Source organism: Danio rerio, chromosome 24, assembly GCF_049306965.1.
Source record: "Danio rerio strain Tuebingen ecotype United States chromosome 24, GRCz12tu, whole genome shotgun sequence".
Lineage (NCBI taxonomy): Eukaryota > Metazoa > Chordata > Actinopteri > Cypriniformes > Danionidae > Danio > Danio rerio.
In genome coordinates, this window is record NC_133199.1 from 44278361 (window position 1) to 44297500 (window position 19140).

Below are 19140 nucleotides of genomic sequence, written 5' to 3' on the forward strand. Positions count from 1 at the left end.
CCTGCGTCCCTGATTCTCCAGAGGACCAGGAGCTCCGAGTCCGGCTCTGATCCAGCTGTGCCCAAAACATTGACAACAACACAGATCTGTAAAGACGCACTGAAAGCACTCGTAGCTCATTTCTCTCCTCTATTATCGTGATGAAAATAATGTTGAGTTCATGCACTAGTTTGGCCGTAGGCAGTGAGTTTATTAAATTGTGATTTCTGCATTTTCAAACAACATAATACTATACAAATATATAACAATGGAAATATGTATACTCATTTCTCAGTTTTAAATTTGAGTAAATTATGCATATACACTACCTGACACAAGTCTTGCCGTGGATCTAATCAAATAATAACTCGACTTCTAGTTGATCATTTGGAAAAGATGCAGAAGGTGGATTTCTCTGATGAATCATCTGTTGAACTGCATCCCAATCATCAAACATACAGCAGAAGACCTACTCACAGAAATCAGTCAAGTTTGGTGAGGGAAACATCATGGTTTGGGGTTATATTCAGTATGGGGGTGTGCGAGAGATCTGCAACATCAACAGCCTGAGGTATCAAGACATTTGTGCTGCCCATTACATTACAAACCACAGGAGAGAGCAAATTCTCCAGCAGGAGAGCGCCCCTCATACTTCAGCCTCCACATCAAAGCTCCTGAAAGCAAAGAAGGTCAAGCTGCTCTAGGGTTGGCCAGCCCAGTCACCAGTTATGAACATTATTGAGCATGTCTGGTGTAAGATGAAGGAGGAGGCGTTGAAGATGAACACAAAGGATCTTGATGAACTCTGGGATCCTGCTGAACGCTTTCTTCTTCATTCCAGATGACTTTATTAATCAGTGATTTGACTCATGTCAGAGATGTATGGATGCAGTCCTCCAAGCTCATGATGGAGTCAGACACAATATTCATTCTGTCTCCACTGCAGCAGGACTTTATATTCTATACTGGACATTATTTCTGTTCAGTGATGACACTTTAGTCTAAGCAAAGTCAGACCGCACTGTACTTATGAAATCAAGGCATGATAATATTTTATTGGGGTCAAATAAGCGTCATCTAGAGGCCTTTGCCTTTTATATAAGACATTTCTGATACCAACTAATTAACTAGAAGTCAGGTTATTGTGTTGTGTTCTTCAAACCTATGTAGGCGACAACACTTTTGTCAGGTAGTGTATGTATGCATGTATGTTTGTTGTATAAATATATTCATTCATTCAATTTCCTTCGGCTTAATCCCCTTAGTCATCAGGGGTCGCCACAATGGAATGAACTGCCAACTATTACAGCATATATTTTACACAGCAGATGCTCTTCCAGCTGCAACCCAGTTCTGACAAACACACGCACACATACACACACACACACAGTTCATCAATTCCCCGATAGTGCATGTGTTTGGACTGTAAGGGAAACCACAGGAAACCCATGCCAACACAGGGAGAACATGCAAACTCCACACAGAAACGCCAACTGACCCAGCTGGGACTCGAACCAGCAACCTTCTTGCTGTGAGGCCACAGAGCCACCGTGTCGCTCTATATAAATATATAGTATTGTTAATTATGATTATAATGTAAATGTGATGTGATTTATTGTGGTCTGTTTGCTGAATACTAGTCATTTCTGTAAAGAAGGTAAAAAATACTATAGATAAACTTAAAACGGTATATTGCAATATTTAATTGTGTTATTGTCTGTCATTTTTTGTAAACTTTTATTACATATATAATTATTTTTGTATTATAGAATACTCTATATTTTCCCAGAGATGGGTTGCGGCTGGAAGGGCATCCACTGCGTAAAAACTTGCTGGATAAGTTGGCGGTTCATTCCTCTGTGGCGACCCCGGATTAATAAAGGGACTAAACCGACAAGAAAATGAATGAATACTCTATATTAAATATAGCAAGTCATAAAGTAAACAGTAATCCATTCTTTTATATTTATTCACAGAGCTCATGTTTAAATACTACTATATTTTAACAATGTAATTTACGCTCGCGGCCACTTTATTAGGTACACCTGTCTAACTGCTCATTAATGCAAATTTCTAATCAGCCAATCACATGGCAGCAACTCACTGCATTTAGGCATGTAGACATGGTCAAGACGATCTGCATGCTGTTCAAAGCGAGCATCAGAATGGAGAAGAAAGGAGATTTAAGTGACTGAACATGGCGGATGGGCTACAGCAGCAGAAGAGCACACCGGGTGCCGCTCCTGTCAGCTAAGAACAGGAAACCGAGGCTACAATTCACACAGACTCACCAAAACTGGACAATAGAAGATTGGAGAAACGTTGCTGCTCTGATGAGTCTCCATTTCTGCTGACACATTCGGATGCTCGGCTCACAATTTGGTCTCAACAACATGAAAGCATGGATCATCCTGCCTTGTATCAGCGGTTCAGGCTGGTGGTGGTGGTGTAATGGTGTGGGGGAGATTTTCTTTGGGTCCATTAGTACCAATTGAGCATCAACGCCACAGCCTACCTGAGTATTGCTGCTGACCATGTCCATCCCTTTATGAGCACAGTGTCTTCATCTTCTGATGGCTACTTCCAGCAGGATAACGCAGCATGTCATAAAGCTCAATCATCTCAGACTGGTTTCTTGAACATGACAATGAGTTCACTGTACTCAAATGGCCTCCACAGTCACCAGTTCTCAATCCAATAGAGCAGCTTTGGGATGTGGTGGAACAGGAGATTGGCATCATGGACGTGCAGCCGACAAATCTGCAGCGACTGTGTGATGCTATCATGACAATATGGAGCGAAATCTCTGAAGAATATTTCCAGTAGCTTGTTGAATCTCTGACATGAAGGATTAAGGCAGTTCTGAAGACAAAGAGCGAGTGCAATCCGGTACTAGTAAGGTGTACCTAATAAAGTGGCCGGTGAGTGTATAATTACAATTTTAATACAAATATTATATTAAAATATATATTAAACCTGTTTTATAGAAAGCTCATAATGCATTTCAAAATGAGTGCAAATATTGATAATACACACACATACAAACCGACAAATAAAAATGACCAATATATTATACATATAAAGTAAATCGTGTGTGTGTGTGTGTGTGTGTATTTTGTCCGTTTGTTGACCCGTCTTCTGCTGTTGCTGTAGTATTTTAGTAAAGCTTTGGCCTCATCTTCTCCTGATCGTCTCATTCCCGTGGCTCTTAATTCTGCATAAGTTGTTTTCATTGAGTCTAATCTGATCCCAGGTCAGTTTTGTGGATGTTTCTGTCCCGATGAAGCAGCCGTTTCCCATAATCCCTGTCTGCAGAGGTGCTTTTCCCTGCCTCTTCGCTCTTAGGATTGGCCTTTTGAAGATTTGTGATGTATTTAAATCATTTGTAAGCTGTCAGCATTACAGAAGCGCTTTAATCTGCAGCAGCAGTTTTATGCCTCCTGCGGTGGAGAAACACTAATAGATGAGGAGGAGAGGTTGAGTTTAAACATCTGTGGGGTCAGACAGAGGACACACACACACACACACACACACACACACACACAGAGTTTTTCATTTCATGAAGCGAGGTTTTTTTCATCCCACTTACATTATTTATTTGTTTATTTATTTATTTATTTATTTATTATTCATTTATTTATTCATTTTTTATTTATTTATTCATTCATTTTTTATTTATTTTATTTATTCATTTTTTATTTATTTATTCATTCATTTTTTATTTATTTTATTTATTTATTTATTTATTTATTTGGTAATTTATTTATTTATTTATTAATAATTATAGTTATGATTATTAATTTTAATAACAATAACAATTATGGTGGATATAACAATAATCATGGCAATAATAATAATAATAATAATAATTATTATTATTATTATTGTTATTATTATTATTATTATTATTATTATTATTATTATTATTATTATTATTATTATTATAACAACAACATCAATACTTTTACTGTTGTTACCCATTGTTGTTGTTGTTCTCATTTTAATTATTGCTGTTAATGATTTCATGTTTATTCATTTATTTTGTTATTTTTTTATGTAGTTGCATTTTTAAATGTATATGTAGACATAAAACAATAAAGATGAAGAAGAAGATAATGATGATATTAAATAATGGTTATAATTTGGATTATTAATAAGTGTGTAAAACTGAAAACACATACAGTACATTTGAAAACAAGAAGTTTTGAAATCGTGTGAGGTGTTTTTTTTCTTCATCCCAAATACATTATGTATTTATTTATTTTTTGTTTTGTTATTTATTTTTTTTGTTTGTTTATAAAAATAATTAAAAAATCAGTGTATTAATAACAATTATGATAATATTCTTTATTATAACAATTATAAATAATCATGGCAATATTAATAATAGTAATGCTAATAATAATAATAACAATGATAACGATAATGATAATAACAATAATATGATTACTATTACTATTATCATTTTTATATTATTGCTGATAATTGGCTGATTTCATGTTTATTAATTAATTTTATTTTTTTACTTTTTTAAATGTAGTTTTTTTTTTTACTATATGTACATATGAAACAAAGATAAGATGATAATATTTAAAAATTATTATAATTTGATTTATTAATCATAGTAATTGTAGTAGTATGTCAGTTTTATAACCCAGAAAATGGCCAAAATCATTTAATGTTCTGTGCACACAATTATACATTTTTTATAACTTCATTCTGACTTGCAGTCAGTTTATTTATTAATTAATTTATTAATTTTTTTATTTATTTATTTATTGTTGTTGTTGCTGATATTATTATTATTATTATTATTATTATTTAGTATTTTATTATTACTTTTATTTATTTACATTTACATTTAGTCATTTAGCAGACGCTTTTATCCAAAGCGACCTACAAATGAGGACAAGGAAGCAATTTACACAACTAAGAGCAACAATGAATAAGTGCTATAGGCAAGTTTCAGGTCTGTAAAGTCTAAGAAGGGAAGTATTAGTAGTATAAGTATTTTTTTCTTTCTTTCTTTTTGGGTACAGTTAGTGTGATATTCAGAGAGGCAATTACAGATTAGGAAGTGAAGTGGAGACTAAATAGTTGAGTTTTTAGTCGTTTCTATTTATATTAATAATATATTATTATTATTATTATTATTAATATTATTACCAATATTAGTAGTTTTTCCAGAGATGGGTTGCAGCTGGAAGGGCATCTGCTGCATAAAAACATGCTGGATAAGTTCATTCCGCTGTGGCGACCCCCGATTAATTAAAGGACTAAGCCGACAAGAACATGAATGAATATTAGTTGTTGTAGTGGTTACAATCGTATTATAAATGCTGATAATAAGCAATAATAATAATAATAATAATAGTTTCAAATTAAATAATTTTATGTTATTAAAATTTTTAATACAATTGTATATGTATATATAAAACAATGAAGATGATGATAGTGTTACATAATAATAATGATAAATACAATATAAAAGAACAATATAATTAATATTAGCAATTGTAGTAATAGCAATAATAAAATAATAATACAATTAAAACTATATATATATATATATATATATATTTTTTTTTTTTTTTTTTGTCACTTTTAATTGTTAAATCTTATTATTCATAATATATTTAATTACAATTATTTATTTTTCTTGATTTATCCATTCTTTAAGATGTTTTTTTTTTTTTTTTTGCATTTGTCTACATGTGCTGCGAGTGACTCAGAATAATACCCAGTGTCAGATGTGGTCAGAAAGTGAAGCAGGTGTTCACCCAGCCTGGTTCTGCTTCTGGCGATGCTGTGGTGAGATGCGGATATTCGGTCAGTCTGAGCGCCGCCTGCGTCCTCATTGGCACAGCCATAAAAATAGACGCCTCTGTGGGGCTCCTGGGACATTTGGAGGCGCACAGACACGGATATATAGAGAGAGGCAGAACCGCTGTCTACACAAATATAGCAGAGGGAAACTGCAGTGGAGGAAAGATTGATCCTTCAGTCTCTGACTAAACACATACAAAAAGAAAAGTTTTTAAAGCATCAAATGAAAGATTCATATCCCAGAAAATGGACAAAATCATTCAATGTTCTGTGCAATAGTGGTATTATGATTTAATTTTTATTTTCTTTTTCTTCAATAATTTCACAATTCAATCAGTTTACACATTTTACCTCCTTTTAACATCCCCTTATCCCTCCACTCGCCTACAGCGGCAGTGCTGTCATTGAATATTTCCATCATAGACCCAGTAAACACAAATACTTATTATTAAACTCCCCAGAAACAGTAACAATACAATAAAACATAAATAAATAATGCAATAGTGATTAATTATACTTATTAATTATCTTGAATCATCCTTCTTATGCTGAGTTTCGGTTTTCAAAGTAGATACATCACAGAAGTTTGACACTCGATGACTGTCTGGGGCAGCATCCCTCTCTACTGTGTTAACGCAGCAGGATGGATCAGCGACAGCGGGGTTCACACTGCATGATTTTACAGTAGGACCAATCACCAACAACTTTGTCTCGGCCCACAAACTATGTCTCACAACCAAACGGATGCCAGAAGTGACATGGAAACAACGCGAGGTCACAATGTATGTCTTTTGTTATTAACTACATCAGGGGTCGCCAAACTTGTTCCTGGAGGGCCGGTGTCCTGCAGATTTGAGCTCCAACTCTAATCAAACACACCTGAACAAGCTAATCAAGCTGTTATAGGTATACTTGAATCATCCAGGCAGGTGTGTTGAGGCAAGTTGGAGCTAAACCCTGCAGGGACACCGGCCCTCCAGGACCCAGATTGGTGACCCCTGAACTACATAATGAGAAAGAAGCCTTTAGTGGGCTGGAAAATGTACTTATTTTGCACATGGCTTTTAAAAGGAATTAGCAATTTCTGTTAAACTCTTTCCTTTTTGGCCCTGATTGTGGTATTTATCTGATGACACGTCAAACAGACACGGTTTGCCAAATTTCCACTTGTTCTTTCTCCATTTCTTGGGTCCTAAATAGACCTAAAAGAGGCCTCCTCACACTATGCTTTCCAAACTGTGCTCAGGCTCATTTCCCGGATCGTTTGAGAAGTGTGAGTGCTCTGAATCAGGCTCAGGCGTAGTTCAATTGGCCGGGCCCCTGGCCTGGTTGGAAGAGATGTGCCAGAGCATGGTTCGGTTAGGCTTTGGCGCGGTACGCTTGTAGTTTGAGTGCAAAACACACCTGAGGCTGAAACTGAAGACGTGACATGACTTTAAGAGACTGTTTGATATGGATTTATTAATCATTCTTGGTGTTCAAAGAACCCGAACTGTTGTAGTTTATTAAAGACGCAAACCCTTCACTGCACCACAGCTGCACCTTCAGCAAACCTCCTAATACCTGCAGCACCAGGACTTTTAGACATCAAAAATTGTGGATCTGTTTGGCGAAATATTTGACTGCGTGTCACCGCATATCAAACCACTGACGCGATATAACTAAAGAAATGTCCACTGTGCTGAGCGAGAGCGCTTCTGTTCCTGTTAAACTGAACAGTCCGTCATTGATGACGTATGTGTGCTCTGGTTCGGAAGGCAGACGGCAGTATGAGTGCTGGCCGTCCGGGGTGAGGGGACAATCATGCTTCTGCACGGTTCGATGCAACTGTACCTGGTGTGAGTACGACTCCTCCCCAGCCTCCTGCTGGCCTGGATGCTGCTCTCTGATTGGCTATAGGTAATTGCCAATGTTATTTTCAATCAGAACACATTTCACACAGCACGATTTTGAATCGTCGACCGCTGCAGAAATTTTGCATGCCAAATATCTCGTGGACATCTGCAACTCTCTCTCAAATCGTGTCTTTGCAAACTGTGTGATTGTTACTCACATGAACGAGCACGGATTTACCTGTGATTTACCAGGCATTTGTCTACGATTTCTCAACCTGTTGGCGAGTCGAGATCGGAGCTAAAATCATTCAGTCTGAACTCGGCATTTTATTTTATTTTCATTTATTTTATTTTTATTTGTGTGTATGTATTATGTTTATATATATATGTATATATATATATATATATATATATATATATATATATATATATATATATATATATATATATATATTATAATATATATATATATATATATATATATATATATATATTATATTATATATATATATATATATATATATATATATATATATATATATATATATATATATATATATATTATATTATATATATATATATATATATATATATATATATATATATATATATATATATATATATATATATATATATTATATTATATATTATATATATATATATATTATATATATATATATATTATATTATATATATATATATATATATATATATATATATATATATATATATATATTATATATATATATATATATATATATATATATATATWWTATATATATATATATATATATATATTATATATATATATATATATATATATATATATATATAAATATATATTATATATATATATATTATATATATATATATATATATATATATATATATATTATATATATATTATATATATATATATAATATATATATTATATATATATATATATATATATATATATATATATATATATATATATATATATTATATATATATATATAATTATTTTATTTGTTTTATTTTATTAATTAAAAAGATTATTAATTTTTAAATTTTTTTTAGTCCTATATTTTTTATTTTATTTTAGTCCTAGTTATATTAGTCCTATATTTTATTTTAGTCCTAGTTATTTTATTTTATTTTAGTCTTAGTGTTTTATTTTATTTTATTTTATTTTATTTTATTTTATTTTGGTCTAGTTATATTTGTCCAATATTTTATTTTAGTCCTAGTTATTTTATCTTATTTTACTCCTAATTATTTTATTTTATTTTAGTCCTAGTTATATTAGTCCAATATTTTATTTTAGTCCTAGTTATTTTATTTTATTTTAGTCTTTTGTTTCATCTTATGCCATTTTTATTATAATTTTTTTATATATTTTTCCAAGGAATGTTAAATGGAGAGGTTCTTCAACACATTTCTAAACATAACATTTTTAAAAACTCATCTCTAATAACTGATTTATTTTCTCTTTGCCATGATGACAGCACATAATATTAGACTGGATATTCTTCAAGACACTTCTATACAGCTTAAAGTGACATTTAAAGGCTTCACTAGGGTAATTAAGGTAAAGTTAGGGTAATTAGGCAAGTCATTGTATAACAGTGGTTTGTTCTGTAGACTATCCAAAACTAATATTGCTTAAAGTGCTAAAAATGTTATATATATTAAAATAATATTGACCTAAAAATGGGCTTAAAAAATGAAAAACTGCTTTTATTGTAGCTGAAATAAAACAAATAAGACTTTCTCCAGAAGAAAAAATATTATAGGAAATACTGTGAACAATTACTCAATCTGTTTTCCATTATTTGGGAAATATTTGAAAAATAAAGCAAATTTAACAGGAGGGCGAGTCATTTTGACACTAGCCTATATATACTGCCAATATATACTGTACAAATATTGGGGGGAAAATATTTCTAAAAAATAAATGAGAACTCAAAAATATATTAGGAGAGTTTGCTGATTCACTGCTGATATTATGGTGTGATATGCTCCTGCTGACTGCCATTATTGTGGCTGCAGAGCACAGACAGTGTGTGAACCCATATCTGAATGACCTTTGACCCTCAGACAGTCTGACCCGCGGCTGTGTTTGGGTTTCTGACTTTGGCTCCGTCCTGTCGGCTGTTTTCAGCATCAGCCGCCGGGTTTGTGGCGCGTCCAGAAATGCCACATCAGATCAGGCCTGGATTGAGTTTCTCACCGATGAGTTCACAGCGCTTTACAGAGAGAGCCACATCTATACTCCAGTGTGTGTTTGAGACAGACGTGGATTTACTGTCTGTATGCTCTGAGTGGAAAGATGACTTTCTCTGTGTTTTTCAGGCGCTGCGAGTCCGCTGATGTCCTGGAAGGAGAAACAAGAGGACGTCCAGACACATCTGACCACTGAAACTGACCTGCTGTCAGGTGAGCTCAGCTTCTACTGCGCATTTTGATGCATTTATGATCTATGCATGATCTGCACTGGTTAGCACTGTGGCCTCACAGCAAGAAGGTTGCTTATTCAATGCCGGCTGGGCCAGCTTTTTCTGTGTGGAGTTTGCATGTTCTCCCCGTGTTGGTGTGGGTTTCCTACAGGTGCTCCGGTTTCCCCCGCAGTCCAAACACATGCGCTATAGGGGAACTGATGAACTAAATTGACCTAAGTATCTGAGTGTGTGTGTGAATGATAGTGAATAGTTGTTTCCCAGTACTGGGTTGCTTTGGAAGGGTATCCACTGTGTAAAGCTTATGATGGAATAGTTAGTGGTTCATTCTGCTGTGGTGACCCCTGATGGACAAAAGGACTAAGCCGAATGAAAGTAAATGAATGCATGATCTGTGCAATAATATAACTGTTGGTTAGCACTGTGGCCTCACAGCAAGAAGGTCGCTGGTTCGAATCCCAGCTGGGTCCAGTTGTCCGGGTGCTCCGGTTTCCCTCACAGTCCAAACGCATGCGCTATAGGTGAATTGATGAACTGAATTGGCAGTAGTGTGTGTGTGAATGAGTGTGTATGGGTGTTTCCTAGTACTGGGTTGCAGCTGAAACAGCATCCGCTCTGTAAAACATGCTGGAATAGTTGGTGGTTCATTCCGCTGTGGCGACCCCTGATAAATAAAGGGACTAAGCTGAAGGAAACTGAATGAATGAACATTTTTGTACGACTGAATTCGTATGAAGCAGACTCTACACTGACAACGTAATATATATCTGTTTCCTGGTGGGATCAGGCTGGGAAATCACACACACGAGCATCTGCATCTGTCCGTCTCTGCTGTAATAATGCTCTGCTTGTTTTTCTGTGTCTGTGCTGTTGAAAACACTCGTCACTTTTCTGATCTCATTGAGATGCAGCTCAGCATCTGCAGCATTGTACCACACACACACACACACACACGTACACACTGTTGTTTGTGTTTATCTCTCTCTATGGAATATACTTTTGATCAGCTCACAGGGTATTTACTTGAAATTAAACTGTAATTGTGTTTGGGTGAAGCTTTGTGCATGCTGCTGTATGTGCAGAAGAGATGTGATAATTTAGTTGCTGATGGGATAATAATAATAATAATAATAATAATAATAATACAGTTTTTTTTACAATGGCTATGACAGTTTTTTTCAGTACATTTAACAAGTTTGCTAAACTCCTAATGCAGCAACACACCTAAAACACACACTTGGCAAAACAGTTAATTTCATGCTCAAAATCACACATTGTAAACTAAACCTGTAAACTAATGTTTAAAATACAATAATAAACGAACACAAAACACCATGTTTAACCAAACACTGCAAACATGTTTCAAAATCAAATTATTGTTCAAAACACTAACACATGTTCTCCTCCAACAGAAACATTCAGTCAATCAGAACACACCGACAATGAAAACAGGATCATCAGCTGACATTACAGAAACTGCATTAGTTTGTGTCAGCTCTGCCCTTATATTTGAAGCCTCTCTACAGTTTTGTGTTGTTGGGTTTAGTAAATGCAGGCATTTTCTTTCGTTTACTGCAAAAATTCTGTGCAAAAAATGAAGAAAAAATTGCTTTATAAAATGTACAGTTTATGTAAAAAAAAAAAAAAACGGACACAGAATTGCTGCAGTACAGACTTTATTTACAAAAGGACATTACTGCAAGATATACACACAGAAATAGCCAAAAAACAACACAAAGTAATACAAAAAAGAAGTAATCTTCAATTCTGCACTCGCTGTTCCTCTTCTAGAACATGTGATCATGTGATTGGAAAACCTCAACACATGAGTGTGGTTTCTAGAGGGCATCAGCTGTGATTTTATATACATTGCAATAAGCTGTTTCTCATTGGCAATGGAAAAAATACAGGGAATATATGTGTATTTCAATTCACAATTCACTTTGACTTTAGCCTATATAAGTTGTGTTTAGAACATGGTGTTATCTGTTCTGACGAACTGTGTGAACGCATTGGTAAATTTGACTGTAAAATGACATCGTTTTGCTCTTGGTTGTGCTTGTGTGTAAAAGAAGTTTAAGCCTTTTAAATTGGCGTTAACTGGATGCATTTTGTGTCAAAGCAACAAGAAATGTGTTAATTGTAGAGCCAACAAAAACTGATGTTGTGCTAATCGTGTTAAGAGTTTAGGCAACTTGTTAAATGTATTGAAATAAACTGTCATTGCCATTGTAAAAAAAAAACTAGTAATAATAATATATTTTATTTATAATGCACTTTTCTAAAACCCAAAGCGCTTACAAGAAAGTAAAAACAACAAAGCACAGTGAACAATAAAAACACAGTAAGAATAAAAAATTTCACAAATTAAAAACAGACCTAAAAAGATGAGTTTTGAGAAGCTTTTTAAAAGCGTCCAATGAGCCGGCATTCCTAATGTTAGTGGGAAGAGCATTCCACAGTTTGGCAGCACGGAAAGAGAATGCTCTACCTCCCATGGTGCTGAGTTTGCAGCGAGGCTGAAGGATGCATAGGACCCGAGGCAGAGCGTAGACAGCAGGCCCGGATTGGCTAATCGGGAGGACCGGGAGAATTCCCGGTGGGCCGGTCGGTTTTTTGGCCGCGAGGGCCGGTGTCCCTAGCTCCAGAATCTGTTGCTCTCAGCAGTCACACTTTTTAAATTTATTTATTTACTTGACCAAAGCCTTTTTATTCATTATTTTATCGCAACTCTTCTCTTTTTATCTATTTTAATGATAATAAAACTTAAATGTGTCTCCATGACACTCACAGCTGTTGTGGTCCAGTGGTAAGCACGTTCGGTTAAGACTCCGCGGACCCGGGTTCGATCCTCGTTAGAGTAATTTATTGTTTTCATTTTTATTGTTAAGATATATAATACTGTTAGGGTTGTTGAACATTTGAAGTTCTAAAGCAGCTGTTTTCTCAAAAAAAAAAAGACGTGATAGTGTAATTAGCAACTGAATTGGAAATGACCTTATTTTAATATAGTCAGTCGTGAACTGAGGTGGGCCGGTCTGAGGCTTGAAACTCCAGGGCTGAAAAGGTGTCCCACTCCGGCCCTGGTAGACAGCGAGAGGCAACGGATATCAGGGTCACAAATGTAACCTGCAGCAGAACCATGAACCGCTTTACATGTTAAAATCAATGCGAGACTTGACGGGCAGCCAGTGAAGCTGTTGGAGTATAGGAGTGATGTGCGACCGAGACTATAGCTGCGTCCCAAATCGCTTACTTACTCTAAGTACTACTCTACGTCATTTTGTAGTATAAATAGTGTAAGTAGTGTGTTCACACTGAAAACTCTAGAAATAATAAGTGCACTTTAATTACCTGCATGATGCACTCATTCAGCCGGTAAACATTAGTGTGTAATGCTGGACACTTCACACACTCAGCAGTCGCAGGTTTGCTCACGTAGCGGAAGGGGCGGAGCTATCGGGCGCACATGTTGGATACTTTATTTATTTTGGATGGTGAAAGCAAAATTCTCCTATGAGAGTGGTTATAGCGCCTCCTGATGGTGAATCTGGTTATACTGATGGCAGGTATTATTTGATAACTCGGTGGTTTATTTCACTGATTTGGCAAACGTCTTCAGGGAGACGGTTTGAATTTCCGCTTAGTATCTAAACATTAGTGCTCCATTTGGGACGACACTACATACATATACTATACTGTTGAGTGTGTAAGTGCATAAGTACATAGTGCATTAGTGTATAGTGTGCCATTTGGGACGCAGCTATAGTACGTGTCAACACACATGCACAGAATTTTGGATGTATCCTCCAAACAGGGAATTGCAAAAGTCCTAGCGAGACGTGATTAAAGCATGTTGGGATGTTGTCTTGTGATGTTTTGTAGTTGTTCTTTGCACTTTGAGGTTTTAATATTAATTAAAATGTTTTTAAATGTAAATAAAAGTCTCTCTCTCTTTCTCTTTCTGTCTTTAGTCTCGATGTCTGGATGTCCTGATCAGTTTGGCTCTCAGATGATGATGGACAGCAGCTCCATGGGGTCGTTCACAGGTCAGTCATTTACTCGCCTCACCTACTGTACGTCATTAGTATATTAGAATATGCAGTTGAAGTCAGAATTATTGGCCCTCCTGTGTTTTTTTCTTTTTCCAATATTTCCCAAATGATGTTGAACAGATGTTCACAGTATTTCCTATAATATTTTTTCTTGTGGAGAAAGTCTTATTTGGTTTATTTCGGCTAGAATTACAGCAGTTCTTAATTGTTTTAAAGGCTTTATAAGGTCAATATTATTAGCCCCTTTAAAGGGTCAGGAAACACCAGAACACATGTGTTGAGCTGTTGACAGTGGTATATGTGTCCCACACTGCTAAAAACACTATTAGGACACCTATATTTCATTAAAAAGTGTAAATTGGTTGCTTTTGCTTTATTTCAAGCAAATTTGTACTTCCGGTTTGAAACGAATTTTTGAAGCTGCGTCACGGTCATGACATAATAGCGTGTATTCCAGCGTGCAGACTGGACGTCTGTGCCAGAGTGTGTCTTATTACGTCTTACAGTGTGATGCATTAATGCATGAGTAAGGCTTGGTTCAAACCAATCAGCGCGCTCTATTGTGCAACTTCATTAATATTCATTAGTGTCACAGTGTTTAGACGACAGAGACGCCACGTTGTGTTGGCAAAACAAGCGTGAAGTGTTGCTTTTATAGTTTGCTGCAGTGAAGTTTTGTTTTCATTTTCTCTCTGAGAGCGCAGCTGGAGTCACGTGTGGATTAACAGTGTACGCGACGCGCGACAACAATAACTTACGTGTCTAAGGAGGAACATTGTTCACCTGAGAGCTGTTCTCATCTGCAAACGCTGAGATCCGGATTCGCTTGTAGTCTCCTCTTAATAAAGACGCGTCTCTAGTTGCTGGTGATTGTCCTGTCTCTATAGATTTGGTAAGTGAGCGACCAGAGCTCTTGGTTTATTCAGTTTGTTCGTATCAAACTAAGTTAACCATTGCACCGAGTGTAAACATGTTAGCACCACAACCAAACTTTAACCTCGTGTAGGATTTTCACCGCATTTAGTGACCGGAATAACACACGCGGCTTTCTGACACTACCTGCCGTGTGCATCTAAGTTTCCGGGAAATGCGGAGGTTTTTTTTCTCTCATTCGTCGTGCGGTATCAAACATTGCATGAAAAATACACGCTTAGAGCAGTTCCTCCAATCAAATATCACGTTTGTCGGGAGGGACATGAATGAATTCCCTGAATAAAAGAGCCAAACTGCAGTTAAAGTCCACCATTTAATAATTTGGCAAATAATTCGACTACAGATGTCCATGTAGGTTAAACACCATCACTTTCTCCTGTCTGTTTTTTGACTCTGAAACTCGCGCGTGCCCAAATAGACACTCCCACACCCTCCCACTTTAGTTCCTCCGACACTCCCCCCTAAACAGAGCTGGACACGCCCACTTTTCTGACTTTTTCCAAAGTAGAGGTGTGAAAACACCCTGCTGAAACGAGGGGGTTTCATGGCCCTTTAAGCTATATTTGTTTTGGTGTGTCTGCAGAACAAACCACTGTTATACAATGACCTGCCTCCGGGTCTGAATGCAGACACAGTGGATAGCAGTGCAGCAGAAAGCACGTGCTCTCATTAATAATTAAGAAGCAGGGTCTTCTCATAGGAGAAGAAAACTCCGCTATGGAAAAATAGTGAGTAACCAACACTTATTTTAAACCCGGACGATAAAATTAGTTGATAAAAGCTCCAAATTATTCAGTTTTCCCCACAATTAAAGCTGACAGGATGCTTCACTGATGCTCAACACACACATCTGTTCAAATCGAAAATGAATGACTTCCAGCTACTTTGATGCTCTCGCTGCTTTCGGCGTGAACGTACGGTTATTCATCAAGAGTCGCCACAGCAAAATGAACCCATACACACACACACACACACACACACACACTATGGTCAATGGTCTCGCACGCAGTTTTAGGGATCATCTGCAAATTACATCGAAAGAACCTAAAGGGGCTTTAGCTGATGTGTACTGACAAGAGCTATTGCCTATTTCTGCATTGTATGTACCATATAGTTAGAGGTATAGTAGCTTTGCTACCTGTATTAAATCAGTCTGGCCTCTAATCATTTATTGGAATCTTCTAGAATTTTTTTTCTGCTTTGCGTTACTGTGCATTTTAGTTCTGTTGATGTAAATCGCACATGATCCCTAAAACTGCGTGCGCGAATATCAAACCTAAGACCAACTTTACTGAGCTAGGAGGTGATTGGTTTTCTAAAGTATTTTCCAGTTCACGCTCGAGGGCTCGTGCAGCTTCACGAAGCCGCTGAGGAACAGACTTCGCCATGTTTATGCTGCCAAATGTCCCAAATAGTCCTCTCTGCAGCTGTGACGACATAACCTAAAACCTGCCTTGCAGCAACGGCGGCCGTCTGTGGGCGTGGCCAGGCCAGAATGCATTTTCAATTTCAAATCGGCTTTCATTCATCACGATGTATTAAATGAAAATGGATTATGTTTTTTTCATTTTCATTTTCATTTTGCAGCAAACATTGCACATACAGTATGTCTTGGAAAATGCTAACTGAAATACAGAAATACACTGCCATTTACATATTGCATTATTGTTTTGCGTATTACATTTCAAAATTAATTTTGCTACACACATCCCATGCTGTTATGCTGAAAATGTAATCCTGCGTTTCCTAGACGCGAGTGTAAATGCATTTAGGACAAATAACATTTAAATGATCATTTTGCTACAGTTTCTGCTTGTACTTTATTCACATCAAATTCAGTTTGTGTAAAGCATTTTCAATTTAATTTTGCTACTTATAAAGCTTTAAAATGTGGATACAATTGACATATTAAAACAGTGTTTGAAATGAGAAATGCAAACAATGTAATTTAATTTACATTTTCATTCTGCACCAAACTGTGCTCATATGTCTTGGAAAATGCAAATTCAAATACAGAAATACATTGCCATTTAACATATTGCATTGCCATTTTGCATATTACATTTTGAATTGAATTATGCTACTCATATGCTTCCATACAAGTCCCCTAAAGCACATGTGTTTGGACTGTGGGGGCCACCGGAGCACCCGGAGGAAACTCGCACAGAAATGACAACTGACCCAGCCAGAACTCAAACCAGAGACCTTCTTGCTGTGAGGCCACAGTGCCGCCCATTAGTATTATTACTATTACTACTATTAATACTACTTTTTTCATGTGTGTGTCTGTGTTTGTTTGAGAAGTGTTTCTCTAATGTGATCGAGCTTGTTTCTTCTGCAGCTGCAGGCCGAGTCTCTCGCTAATTATCTGCTTTTATTTGCTCAGTGTCATGTTGTTGAATCTCTCTCCGGCTGTTAATTAGGTTTTACTATAATTGTGTGTCCGGCAAAACAACACCTCTAATTACCCCAGACCTCATTCGTGGAGATCACAGCTGTACCTCCATTGTGTTATTGATGTTGGGGGAACTTTAAGCATCTTCAGACTGATATCTGAAATTAAATATACACAATACACTACAAAATAGGCTTTTCTTACTTGGATATTTTTGTCTTGTTTTTAATCTAAATATCTAAAACTTCTTAAATCAAGAAACACTTTTTAGACAAGCAAAACATTGTCTTGTTTTAACCAGTTAAACTCTGCGAACTCTGTACCGGGTCCGTGACGTCATCGACTTTCGCTTTCAGATTTAAAGGGCTAGCATTGCATCAGACCCCTGTAAGTGGTGTCATTTGAAAGTGTAGAATCTATGTTTTATGCACATATGCATCACTTTGGTTTTTATTCTACAGTACAAAAGTTATTTACACTTAAATACACAGTATTTTGGATACCCGAGCTGGGTATTGAAGATTGGTACATTTTTATATTTTTCATATGACACATGTACAAGTTATAGCTCAAATGAAAGCTCTTGCCGGTGCTCATACAGTTCTAGCATTCTTTTTACTGAATTATATTTACATATCAAACAGTTGCCGAATGAATCTCTGTGTTTCCATGGCGCAGAAGTGAAAACAATACATTTATGATCAATAAGCAGCCCCAGATAGCACAGACAGCCGTCATCTCTTACCTTATGCTGTGCGCTTCAGGGCCATTTCTCCTCTGTTTTTGAGCTGATGTGCATAAGTAATCCTTTTACATGTCTGACGTGCTCCAAACACAGTGAATTATGTTTGATCAAACAAAAGAATAGTGAAATATGAAAACAATGATCGCTCCCTGTGGCTTGTACAGCACCTCTCCTCAGCTGGAACACAATAACTTCTGCATAGATTATGATGGAGACATTTCTCTTTTTTCCTAAGATTACAGACATGTGCAGAAACCACCAACATTAATTACAGCACGCTAGACCACACAGAACCTAAAAGGCAGACTTTCAAACTTGAGTTTAGAAAACAAAATACAAAAAGCGCCTCTTTCTTTGGTGTTTATTATAACACATCTACAGATTTTAAACACTTCCAGTAGTGCTTTATGAAAATGCCTTTTAATGTGTTGCACGAATGTGCATCTGCAGTTAGGTTATTCTCTCCCTGGTTATAGAGCTGGTGCAGAGTCATTGGCCAGATATGAATAATAATAATAATAATAATAATATAATATAATAACAATAATACTATTATTGATAATATAATAATAATAATAATAATAATAATAATAATAATATAACAATAATTTTAATATTAATATTAATAATAATAATAATAATGCAATAATGATAATAATAACAATAATGTAATAATAATATAACAATAATAATAATAATAGTAATAATAATAATAATAATATAATAATAATAATAGTAATTATAATAACAATAATAATATTGATAATATAATCATAATAATAATAATAATATTAATAATAATATAACAATAATTTAAATATTAATATTAATAATAATAATAATAATAATAATAATAATAATAATAATGCAATCATGATAATAATAACAATAATGTAATAATATTATAACAATAATAATAATAGTAATAATAAT

General features: G+C 35.4%; 1 protein-coding gene across 44 annotated transcripts in view; it reads left to right on the forward strand.

Moving 5' to 3' along the window:
- Nucleotides 1–19140, forward strand: part of LOC100001114 (uncharacterized) — a 145045-nt gene that overhangs the window by 46217 nt on the left and 79688 nt on the right. For all 44 annotated transcript variants that reach the window (XR_012399577.1, XR_012399580.1, XR_012399578.1 and 41 more), the window contains 2 exons: nt 9976–10059; nt 14054–14128. Coding sequence is in view for 39 of the 44 variants with exons in the window: in XM_005162923.6 (XP_005162980.3) it covers nt 9976–10059; nt 14054–14128 (159 nt within the window). In the remaining 5 variants the exon portion in view is untranslated. The remainder of the gene's footprint in view (nt 1–9975; nt 10060–14053; nt 14129–19140) is intronic.